This window comes from Mixophyes fleayi, chromosome 7, assembly GCF_038048845.1.
Source record: "Mixophyes fleayi isolate aMixFle1 chromosome 7, aMixFle1.hap1, whole genome shotgun sequence".
Taxonomy (NCBI): domain Eukaryota; kingdom Metazoa; phylum Chordata; class Amphibia; order Anura; family Limnodynastidae; genus Mixophyes; species Mixophyes fleayi.
In genome coordinates this window covers 79,842,924-79,855,661 of record NC_134408.1, presented here as the reverse complement: position 1 = coordinate 79,855,661, position 12,738 = coordinate 79,842,924, and the positions used below count along the sequence as shown (strand labels likewise).

Here is a 12,738-nt window from a genome sequence, read left to right as displayed (position 1 = left end):
TACAAGAGATAGTTATAATGTTGTAGTTACATAATTGAATATATTGGTTTCTACTCACTAAAAATGTATACATATATAAGCGAAGGTATATTGTGTTTTACAACAGGTGTAGTGTTGTAGTTACACAATTGAATATATTGTTTTCTGCTCACTATATGTATACATAGAGAGAAGCCTGCCTTCGCTCAGCATTCTCAGATGCCAAGGAGGTGAGGAGCAGTTCGGGCTAGAGAAAAGATATAGAATTCTCTTTGCTTTTCTGCAACAGTTGATATGTTCCCAGGAGGGAAATACAATCGAGGCAGCCAGGGCTGTAATTCAAACAGGACATTGCTGCACAGGCTTCTCTCCTCTCCAAAATGGGTTTGAGCTGGTCCTTGGCCATCTAGGAGGGCTAAGTACCTTTTTCTATCATTATTTACACATTATACATGCACAGTGATTATATTGTTATAGTGGATAAATGTATGCTATCATTTTGGAGTAAACATTTTGCCACATAAATCACAATTTCTGTACCCAGGTTTGCAATAGGAGTATAGGCTGGAACCTAGGTGCATGTCTGTGTATATATACGTATTTTATGGTTGGAAGGTACTGTGGTGTATGTCATAGACAAAACAGTATCCTCTAAGAGTTATTTTTTCTTTCCTTTCTGGGAAATAAAAACAAAAACACACCTTCTCCCAATCATCCCTGGGTGTGGTTGATACACTCTGCCTCTGTTGCTAGACAGGTGGCAGATAATAGGAGCAAATCATTACCTTGTTATAGGTCAAGGGAGAGACCAAGTGTAAAGCAAAGCTTTCCAGTGTGTGTGTGTATATATATATATATATATATATATATATATATATATATATATATATATATATGCTAAACATTGTGGTACATGAAAACATTTTTGTACATAGGTTTGCTAAAATACAGAGAATACGCTAGGACATATATGCATGGGTGTATGTGTGTGTATATATATATATATATATATATATATATATATATATATATATGGGTGTGTGTATATAATGTTTTGGGAGGTACTGTGGTGTATGTCATAGACAAAACAGTATCCTCTAGGAAAGTTATTTTTCTTTCCTCTTTTAAACAAAAAAAATAAATATTAATTTATTTTCTTTTCTATTGAGCTGTTACCTTCTGTTTCTATACTAGACAGGTGGCTGGCAATAGGGGGAAAGTATTACCTTGTAATATGTTAGAAGAGGGTAAGACACCGCAGGCTAAATATTACACCTGCTACAATGTAAAGCAAGGCTTCCCAGTGGATATATGTATGCTATTGGTTGGAGTAAACACATTTTGTACCTAGGTTTGCCAAAATATAGAGTATACACTGGGATATGTGTATATATATATATATATATATATATATTTGTGTGTGTGTGTGTGTGTGTGTGTGTATATATATATATATATATATATATATATATATATATATATATATATATATATATATATAAAATTATGTGTTGTCGGAGGTACTGTGGGGTAGTTCGTAGACAAAACATTATCCTCTAGAAAGTTATTTTTCTTTCCTCTTTCAAAAAAAAATAATCCTACACCTTCTTCCAGATCGGTGTCAGCTCTGATTCACAGGCTAGCCTGTCCAACAGAGATCCCAGTGTTGACTGGGGTACTCCCTCCTTCACCTGCCCCTTTAACATTCAGCAGCAGGACGTGAACCTGAGTCTGGTCGGTCAGGCATCCACCTCCCCCTTAAAAACAGAGGCCCCCTTCAGGGAGAATCTGCTTGGTTTACGTCCTCTGTTTCTGGACTCTCCCAGAACCAACCATAGGTTCACTCATCCTCTCCTCGCACTTTCTGACTCAGAAGGGTCTTCGGTGGAGAAAGGTTAGTTTCCTGAGGATTCTGACTCCCCACTGGTGGATGATATTTCTGAACCCTCAAAGAGTCAAGGCACTGAGGATCTGGTTCTGGCAGTTCTCCAGGCATTGAATCTGTTGGATCTAGAGGAACTTTGGTCAGATCTAGACCTCTTTAAGCACAGGAAACGACAGATTGTCTGTTTTCCAGCTTCAGTGAAGCTTACAGATATAGCTGTGTCAGATTGGAAACTGCCAGTTTGTAAGTTCGATTACACCAGGCAGATTTCCTATCCATTATCCCCTGCAGGCTTAGATTTAGCCCGCTGGGAACAAGTTCCTAGGGCGGATACGCCGGTGGCCAGATTGGCTCGCCATAAGGACCCGGGGGCGCTCTGTACTGACTGCGGTGGGGCTCCCATGATGGCGCAGCCACAGAATAACATCCTAGTCATAACGGAAACACCAGCGTGGGCGGCTGCCCTGACGCAAGGGGTTACCACATTGGTGCAACTGCTTTCTAAACCCACAGAAATTCCAGCAGTTGCTGCAGTACTCCTTTCAACCTCTGGAAAGATAGCGCCTCTAAGTTCAGGGGGGACCACGGGGACTACTGAGTCTGTTAACTTCGGACAAGTGGGAGATCCCTCTGCATTGCCATCTCAAGCCCCCCTTATGGGAGAGCCGGCTTGGTCTACATCTTTAGTCGGGGTCCTGAATTGGTTAAATCGTTTTTTGGAGGCCCCAAGACATTTACCTAGAAAAAAGAGACACAGGTCCTCATCTTTTTTGGCATCTGCGGTAGTGGCCCTAAGGACTCTCTGAGCCAAAGTCCTGGGATTCTGACGCATATGCAGAGGAAGCTCTGGAGGCTCTTCCCTACTCGGGTTCAGTCCTCTGTGGCCCGGAGGTAGAGAATATTATCTGTCAGGCCAAGGGAGGTAAGAATTCCTTCCTTCCAGTGAGTATTCCTAAACCAATTAGGGTTCTCAGGTTTGGGTCCTTTCACCAACCCTTTTGGGGAGGGGCCTGAGGCGAGAGGTCATTTCCAGAAGGTTAGAGACCCATACTCTACAAGACATCCAGTACCAGGTTCCTAGATTCTCTGACAGCCTGACTGGACCTTCCCCTCTCCATGAACACAAGGCTGGGAGGATGCCTGCTGTGGGTCAAAATTCTTGGGGCAGCATCCTCCCAGGACTGGAGTAGAAGGGGGATCATACAAGGGGTCGACATAGTCGTTCCTTTAAGGTCATAGCCCCCCCACCCCCCAATTGTTTCTATTCCCTCACCGCTTACAGGCGGTCTCATAGGGATGACTCTAAAAGGAATCGGGCTGTCGCTTCACTTCCTTCAGCAGAAGTCATCTGCCGAAAGAAGACAGGGAGACGTTTCCTTGCATTCCCTTCAGGCCACTGCTCAGTAGGTGGTGAGGCTGACAGTTTTCACTTTTCAGATACTCAACTTGGGATGGGGGGTGGCCCTAGTCTCGTTCCTTCCAGTAGGACCCTTGGAGCGAGTCCCCCACAGAGTCCCAGAGGTTGCTGGCCCTTATAGGGCAGCTTTCTGTGGATCTGATGGCTCAATTGGCCCTGTCACATAGGGATAGGGTCCACAGACTTTCTAAATTAGGTAGCAGGAAGGTTCTGCTTTTCGCAGCAACCTGCTACAGCAGGGTTAGAATCTATTTCAGTACCTGCCCCGTAGGTTTGATGGCATGGTCTTGAGGTCAGGCTCTGGCGGTTCAGAGGTTTTTCCTCCAGAGTAGTAAGCACCAATGCGCTGAGCCAATAGGCCAGCCTCAGCCCGCATTTACTACCGAGTGTGGCGGGCCTACAATAAGTGGTGTGAACAAACAATGACAGGGCAGCGTTGAGAACAGTTCTGTCTTTTTAGCCAAGGATGGTTTCAGGTTTTGCACCAGAACCAGGATATTGGGGTCCCAGGCTTCCAGGAGGAGGCTGCCTCTGCAGGCCCGAACTTCTTGAGTCATTTGGATATGGTTCGAGCCCTCCGCATCTATGTTAAAAGGACATCGGTCACTCAACGGACTGACTCTGTTTGTACTATTTGAGGCCCATAAATTGGGTTGGCCTGCTTTTAAGTGGACCATTGCTACATAGACTCGTCCACAATTAGGCAGGCCTATGTCAGTTTCGATTGGCCTGCGCCGAATCGTATTTCCGCCCATTCCACCCGTTCAGGGGTGCTTCTTAGGCTGCACATAACTGGGTTCAGTGGATCAGCTCTGCCAGGCGGCCATCTGGTCCTCTGTCCACACCTTCACTTGGTTTTATCATTAAATGTGTTTGCGTCCCCGGACGCCAGTTTCAGCCGCACAGTGTTGCGTATCCGGACTGTCAGAGCTGTCCCTCCCTTTGGGGGCTGCTTTGGTACGTCCCCATGGTAGCAGTGTCCTCCAGATAGGATGAAGGAGAATAGAGGACTTTTATGCTTACGATTAATCCCTTTCTCTGATTCCATCTGGGGGACACTGCGTTCACTTCCTTCTGCTCTTCTGCGGTTATTCTTTGGGTGTTTGAGTTCCGTTCCTGCAGGCTTTTGTATTACACACTGAAGTTGCAGGGGGTTGCAGGAGGGATATGGCCTGCCGGCAGGAAGTTAAACAAGTTAACTATTTGAGTGCCAACTTCATGTTCCCTCATACAACACCATGGTAGCAGTGTCCCCCAGATGGAATCAGAGAAAGGGATTTATCGTAAGTATAAAAATCCTCTTTTCATAAAATTCTTGTTTCATAAGATTAATTTGTTGGTCTAGAATTTTTATCGTTACAATTTTTATTTAAACTTAAAAAGTGGCTGAAGGGAATACCCCTCAGCCAGTTTTCATGGTATTGGCTAGTTTTTAATATATATGAGTTAGTGTCTGTTTTTCTTTTGATATCCTTTAGTTTGTAATGGTGTCTTGATTTATGTAAATTTTGAAATCCAAAACATTAACTGTTGATTGGCTTGTCTCAAATGTAAGTTTGACGTTCCAATCATTATAGTTTAAATAGAAACAGAAATCATCCAAGATTCTCTAGTTCCTTTCCCAAAAAAATAACATAATCAATAAAGCTATAACAAGATACCAAGCCCGCCCCAAGGAATTGGTGCACCCAGTATATCATTAATAGATTGGCATAGCTTGGGGTTAACCTGGTACCCATCGCCGTACCTGTTTGCTGCATGAAATATCCCCCCTTGAAATAAAAATAATGATTGAAAAGGATAAAGTTTATACCATCCTCTAAAAATTCTTTTTGAATTCATACTATATTCTGTATGATTTAGGAAAACTTTTATTACCTCAATTCCTCTCTTAAGTTAATAAGAGAGGAATATGTTATGTTGATAATCGTGTACAGGGACGTAACGTCCGCTGTCAATTTAATTAAAATATCCTTAGTATCGTTTAGATATTATTATTTATTATTTACCACTAGTGATTGAAGATAGTGATCGATAAAAAGAGATACATTTGACGTTAAGCTATTGACACCCGAATAAATCAGTGTTCCCAGAGGGTATCTCTTGTGTATTTTTGGAAGGATGTATAGAAAGGGAGTAAGATGTTCACTAATGGTCAAAAAAGAGGAATCATCATCACTCAATGTTCCATTAGTAGAATATTTATTAATCAACAGATCAAATTTCTTTTTGATATGTTAAATTGAAAAAATATTCAACTGTGGATAAGTGGATTGGTCATTTAGCTGTCTTTCCACCTCCTTTATATAATCTACCCGATTCATCAGGACATCTCCTCCTCCTTTTATCTGCCAGACTGATTATAATAATATCATCAGATTTGAATTGTGGATTTATTCTTACATTTATTATTTGAAATGGATGTCTCCATCCATTACCTTCATTTTGTAACCAGAACAAAAGTCAATTTCCTCACATATTTTTGTAGATCTATAAATATTTCAAAAGTATGCAAAGTTGACAAAATTTGTAATCCTTTAAAAACAAGTGAACATTCGACTTCATTCAAAGATCTAGAACTTAGATTATAAACATTTGAATTTGTTGCATTAATTTTCCCTATTCTTTCATTAATATTGTTAGCTTTGTTTTTCATACGTTTTTTTTTTTTTAATCTTATTCGTTCTTTTTCCCCCTTGTTGGGGGGATGGGTGGTGATATTAACGGTATTTTCTCTATTCCTAAAGATACCTTTTGAAACTCATAATCAAGAATATATCTTGCAAGTTGGATACCAATTTTTTTTACAATACTGGCATATTTACAAATGCCTGCTAAATGTGAGATGGAATGTTGTAATTAAAGGTTTTTTTTGCTCAGTACACGTGATTGCTACAGAGTAACTATTAATGGAGAACAATTTGTTTCCCTAGTGAGAACTAACTAAACATGCACTGATGTTGACAAAACATCAGTGCATGTTTAGCTAGTTCTCAAATAATTTACAACAGGCGTGAACAATGTGACTTAAGCTCTGAGTAAATTCTATATCAATTCTTAAAGTTAGAGTGATCATAACCTTATTAGTCCTCTTATGCTAATAAATAAAAACTATAGATAGATGCTAATAAATAGATACTACTGTACTGCACTTTAAGTCTTAAAATACCACTGTGTCAAAAAACACAAAAAAACACAAACATGATTTTTGCTTTCATTTTTCACTAGGTCACACATGAGTGGACTACCACAGTTAAAGATGGCAAGATTGTTTTACAGTATGTACAAGACTTCTTTGACTATAGGTAAAGAGAGAGTCTTTTTACATGACATGGTGAAATGCTCTAGAGTGGTTCTAGGAATAGAAACAAGTTGTGATGATACTGGTGCTGCTGTTGTTGACGAAAATGGTAAAATACTTGGAGAATCTCTCATATCTCAGAAAGAAGTTCACTTAAAGTAAGTAAATTTACTGTAACGTGATAAATTAGAACCATTATTTATCTTATTGAGTTTGAGAGAAGGATTGTTACAGTTGCATGTGAATAACATTCTTGATTTTTTTCTGGAAGAGTAATGAGTCTTTCATATTCCTAAAAGACATGTCATTTGCATACGTGCTTTTGCACATATTTATTATACATTTTAATTTCCAGAAGAGAATGTATAACTTCAACTCAAATATCGTAGTAACAGTTAATACTTATAAAAAATACTTTAAAAAGAAAACAAAAAAACTGGCTGTATGTTTGCTCTGTGGCACGGGCACCCTTCTGGTGATGGACAAACTAACAACCTCTTGCTTTGTTTGTTTTTTTACTATATTAAATCACACTCTTTACTATTATTTTGTCAATTCCTAATGTCTAATTCCTGTAATAGAGGCCTATGGCAAACCACTCTCTTTATCACAGCTCTTATTAATTAGTTGAAGTTTAGATTGTGTTTTCCACTTATTTTTTTATAGTGATGATGGATGTTTATGCATGCCAGAATATGTGTTTACAAGTAAGAGAAACTTTAAAAATGCATATATACATTTCTGAATTTATTTTTATTAATGATTATAGTATTCGTTGTTTAATGTATTTACATTTTGTTGATTTTTGCATGTGTTCTGATGTGACTTTGTATTGCACATATGCAGTGTGTTCTGTCTTTCTGCACACAGCAAGTACCGTATAGCCAGAGCATACTTATTCCTGTATGCAAATGATCGCGATTCTTGAGTGTCGCTTGTACTCGAATATGAGTGTGCATGTAGGCAATTTCCGTCCAATTTTAAAAACATGCAAATTGTGCTCATTGTATTCCAAGATGAATCAGGCTCGGACTTAGCGAGTTCCAAGTTCTTATGGTTTAAACGTTTTTCATTTATTATTGTTCCTTGTCTAAGCAAAGTATTTCATGTATTCTGCAACTTCACTATTATTGTGTTTCATTGTGCAATGTGTCTTCTCACATATGGACCTCTCACTCCTATTGTAATGTTTGACTATATTGGTTATGATCTTCTCCATGATATAATTACATCTGTATAATGCACATTCCTTTTTTGAATTATGTAATTTCTGGTCAGCAGATCTGATCTGTTTAATATAAAATATAAAGAGCTGGCCTTATCATTTCATTCAAAAACCCTGTCGGTTCTGTTACTATTTTGCACCTGGAGCATTTCAAATCAAAATAATTTGTTTCAGTAGTTCAATCAATGAATACAGTCGGCAGTGAGTATATGGCAGTCTTAGGCCAAAGAGGCAGAGGACTATCACTTATCTGATACATAGTCATTGCACACAAAAGTTCTAGAACCTAAGTGCATTCATATGACTTTGCTTGTGCTTTTTAAGCACTATGTTGTTTCCCTTCTTTAAAACCCCGCAAGGAAATCTTCAATTTCTTATACAAACTATTTTATTTTTTGTGCATTTAGCAAGCTAACTGCCCAAACTGCAGTTGAAATATATGATATGATATGGAACATGGAGAAAATAGGTTCCTTCATGTAGTGTATTACTTAATTTTTTAGTTTAAGTAGGGATAGGTCAGATTACATGCTCCTTGTGTAGCTGCAGTATTTCTGGGACTAGCTGTATCATTGTAATGTGGTGTATTATGTTGCTGAGAAACTGCTTGGTTGCCGTGGGCATCGGGTAAACATTAGCAGCACCAGCTATTGCAGCAAAGGGATATATTCTGCCATTGGCAAGTTAGAGTAGGCAGATTGGTATTTATATTGGCAAAATGTCTCTTACTGTATGTCATAACTTGAGCCTTTACGTTGAATCCCCTGCTCGGCAAATCAGAGATTTAAGAGAAAACACACAAATCTAAAAGTGAAACTAAATAAATAACTTCCTTATTACAAGTCAGCTAGCTATGGAGATCTTTATACAAGTCTGGAATGGAAAAGGGAGATTAAAAGGCTTCCATAATGATTAGGCAATGCAAATTAGTCCATGTGGTCTTGTAGTTTCCTGGGAATTTTCATTAAGAGAAAGGTATGTAAAGGTTTTCCCACAAAGGGGAGATAAAAGAGCTTCCCACAAGAGGTATCCAGATAGATAAGACCTTCAGTGATGAATTATTTTGAAGTCTGCTGCTGCTCCAGTTCTGGCTCACCTGAAGCCAATGTCCATTTACACACCACTGTAATCACGATTTTCAGTAGTATCACCATCATCAATGTGAGGAAAACGGGTGCTACTGGACTGAGAACTTTGTATTCATCACCTGTTTCTCGCGGTTTAATGTACTTTTAATCCTTGGCCCAGTTTAAGTATATACACCAGAGCATCGGTATATTATGTGTATTATTATTTCATTTTATTAGGTACATTTTGTCCTTGCTATTACCTGCAATATTGTATGTAGTATAAATATAAAGAATATTGCCATACTGTGTGAAAAAAACAGGAGAGCAGCAGTCATTTTGCTTGTGTTAGCAGCTAATGTAATTACCATTTGTCTCAAAGGTCCATTGTTATGAGGTGCAGCTTAGATGTGGTTTGTAATCAGAACAATGTCTGAGTTAACTAGCTGGCAGCCACAGTGTTATTTAGCTAGGTCAACAGGTAATCTGAGATGTAATGAGGTTAGAACTTCTAAATGATATGCAATGTGCCTGCACAGTAATATATTGGCTGAAATAGCATTGGGAAATATATCAATATGTATCACTATAAATGTTAAAGGATCAAAATGTATCACAGACTTAATATTGTGCAACACTGCTGATACAGTGTGTCAAAAGTCTTATTGTTTCATGTAAGTGTGCAGTGTCATTGTCACTCACCAGACTGTGAGTGCTTCTTCCCGTGTATTTAGGAACCGTGGCCGTCCACCATCCTGAGGGTCTGCGCATGCGCAGCCCTTTCAAACCTTCTGTTCATGTTCCTTTTAGTTAATTGGCTGATCAGGCAACACTCCCTATTTAAAGCACCTGAGTTCCATACCTCGTTGCCTGATCTTGGAGTCTCATTCCCCATGAGCCTCTGAAGGTGTTCCTGTGTTTCCTCGTGTATTCAGCGCTGCTGATTCCTGTGGTTTCCAGACCACTTCAACTCTCCTGTGGTTTCCAGACCACTTCAACTCTCCTGTGTTTCATCGTGACTGTTTAGCTGATTCCTATCCGCTGCCTCCGTGCACTACAGTCTTCAGACCACTTCAACCCTCCTGTGTTTCATCGTGACTGTTTAGCTGATTCCTATCCGCTGCCTCCGTGCACTACAGTCTTCAGCTCACCTCAACTCTCCTGTGTTTCATCGTGACTGTTTAGCTGATTCCTATCCGCTGCCTCCGTGCACTACAGTCTTCAGCTCACCTTAACTCTCCTGTGTTTCCTCGAGACTGCAACAGCTGATTCCTATCCGCTGCTCTCCGTGCTCAACAGTTCCAGCTCAGCTCTACTCTCCCGTGTTTCATCGTGACTGCACCTGCTGATTTCTATCCGCTACCTCCGTGTACCTGCAGAGTCCTGCTGGCTGCTACTCCTCAGTTCTACTCGGGTCTGCAGCAGCTGATCCGCTCTCCGTGCTTCTCAGTGTTCCTGCCGGTGTCTACTCGCCAGTCTGCATCGGATCTACGCCTCACTGCTTTCATCTCGTCTAGACCATCGCTACTCTTCAGGGTTCCCCAGGAGTCCAGTTCTACATACTACTGCTTCCTGAGTATTTGTTGCTATCCCTGTTGGTCTACCTACCTGTGCGCTGCACCTACTTGATTACCGCTTCACCCTCCAGGGACTTCGCATCCTGCCGGCCTCCAGCCGTTCAGGTATCTCTGCACTCCTGTCTGACAGCCTGCTCTTGAACCACGGTATGCATACTTCTCATTGACTGTGCTGGTGTATTGCATATCTTGCTGGACTGAGTTGTTCTCCTCTGGAGCTTACTATCCGCTTAGACTATTGCCATCATTGACTGTGTTATCTTTTGCCCGGATAGTTTCTGTGACTTTGTATTATTGCAGTGCTGTTCAGTCATTACTATATTGTGCATGTCATCGTGGATCAAGTTCAGGGTGTCCGTGTATCCTCGGTATTGCAGTCTCTCCCCGTGCTCCTCCTCACATATATATTCAGTGGTACAACTTGCTAGAGGCAGACCACTGATCCCTGTTTCCTGTGTCACCTGTTCCAGTGTCCTCTCACATAGCAGTGGTACAACTTGCTAACACAGACCACTGACTCCCCGGATACCTCCACCTGGATTCCATTCCTTCACCTAGACAGCGGTACAACTTGCTAAACGCAGACCGCTGACTCTCATCACCTCCTCGTTGCTGTTGGACATTCCTCCTCACTATAGCAGTGGTACAACTTGCTACCGCAGACCACTGACTACCCTTACGTGTCCTTTGTCCATTCAGTTCCTCGTGTATTACTACATATATATTACCAGTGCTGCTAGTCATAGACTTTCAGGAGCATCTCTATCATCTGCTGTCTCCTATTCGTGATCACCCCGCTACCAGAGTACCATATTACCATCTATACTGCTCTGGTAAGCCCATCACCTGGTGATCCCTGTGTAAAGACTCCTAGTGCCCGTGACAGTATGATCAGGCCATGACAGACCCAGATACGGAACCTACAGCCAAAGAGATGCTGCAGCATCTGGTCACCCGTGTGGAGCAACAGGATGCTCGCCAACAGCTGTTACTTCAATGTTACCAGTCGTTAGCCTCCCAAGGAACATCTGGACAGACCGTTACAGCTAATCTTGAAGCTCCTGTGCTTTCCTCCGTTTCCCCAGTGCCATGCCAGGTGTCTACGGCTTCCACGCTTCACCTGCCTACTCCGTCAAAATACGATGGAGACCCCAAAACTTGTAGGGGTTTTCTCAACCAATGCTCAGTTCATTTTGAGCTCCAACCTCAAAATTTTTCTACCCATCGTTCCAGAGTGGCCTATCTTATCTCATTGTTTTCTGGACAAGCTCTGGCTTGGGCTTCCCCTCTGTGGGAGAGAAACGATCCTGTATTACAAGATAGTGCCAAATTCATTTCTATGTTCCGAAGTGTATTCGATGAACCAGGTCGTGTGACCTCCGCTGCTTCCAGCATTCTTCGTTTACGTCAGGGTTCTCGTACAGTAGGCCAGTACGTCATTCAATTTAGGATATTAGCCTCTGAACTTCAGTGGAACACTGAAGCATTAATTGCCGCCTTCTGGCAGGGGCTCTCCGATAAAATTAAAGATGCACTGACTACCCAAGAGCTTCCTACGTCATTAGAAGATTTGATTTCTCTTTGTCATCGTGTAGACATGAGGTTTCGTGAAAGGGAATCTGAGAAAACAACTTCAGTTAAAGCACCTCTTCGCTCAACCCCTCAATTTCGTCCAGCTTCATCTCCTGTGATCCCCATGGAGATAGGACGTTCCAAATTAACTTCAGAGGAGAGGAACCGAAGAGTAAAGAATAGACTTTGTATCTATTGTGCTGATTCCACACATATGCTCAGTTCTTGCCCTAAGAAATCGGGAAATGCCAGGCCCTAACTAGTTCTGGAGAAGTGAAGTTAGGGTCCCTGGAGTCCTCTCCATTTTCTACGAAATTAAAAGTCTGCGCTTTTGATGTTACGATTTCCTTTGCTACCAAATCCTTTGAGTCTCAAGCACTGATTGATTCTGGAGCAGCAGGAAATTTCATTTCTAAATCCCTAGTGAATCAATGGTCCCTACAAGTAATTACTTTGAAAACACCGATTACTGTGACTGCTATAGATGGATCACGTCTCATCAATGGTCTCATTACCCAGAGTACATCTCCAGTAACGCTTCAGATTGGTGTGCTACACCATGAAGAGATTTCGTTTTTAATTCTTCCTGTTACGACAAGTCCGATTGTCTTAGGCCTTCCATGGCTTCAATGTCATTCTCCCCAGATTGACTGGCGCACTCCTCAAGTTACGTCTTGGGGAGCTGAATGTCATCATCGTTGTCTTCTCAAGTCAT

At 41.1% G+C, this 12,738-nt stretch overlaps 1 protein-coding gene across 3 annotated transcripts in view; it reads left to right on the top strand.

Moving 5' to 3' along the window:
* OSGEPL1 (O-sialoglycoprotein endopeptidase like 1) overlaps positions 1–12,738 on the top strand; it is a 188,650-nt gene that overhangs the window by 64,932 nt on the left and 110,980 nt on the right. For all 3 annotated transcript variants that reach the window (XM_075180030.1, XM_075180032.1, XM_075180031.1), the window contains exon 2: positions 6,510–6,740. In XM_075180030.1, coding sequence (XP_075036131.1) covers positions 6,517–6,740 — 224 coding nt within the window. In that variant the 5' untranslated portion in view covers positions 6,510–6,516. The remainder of the gene's footprint in view (positions 1–6,509; positions 6,741–12,738) is intronic.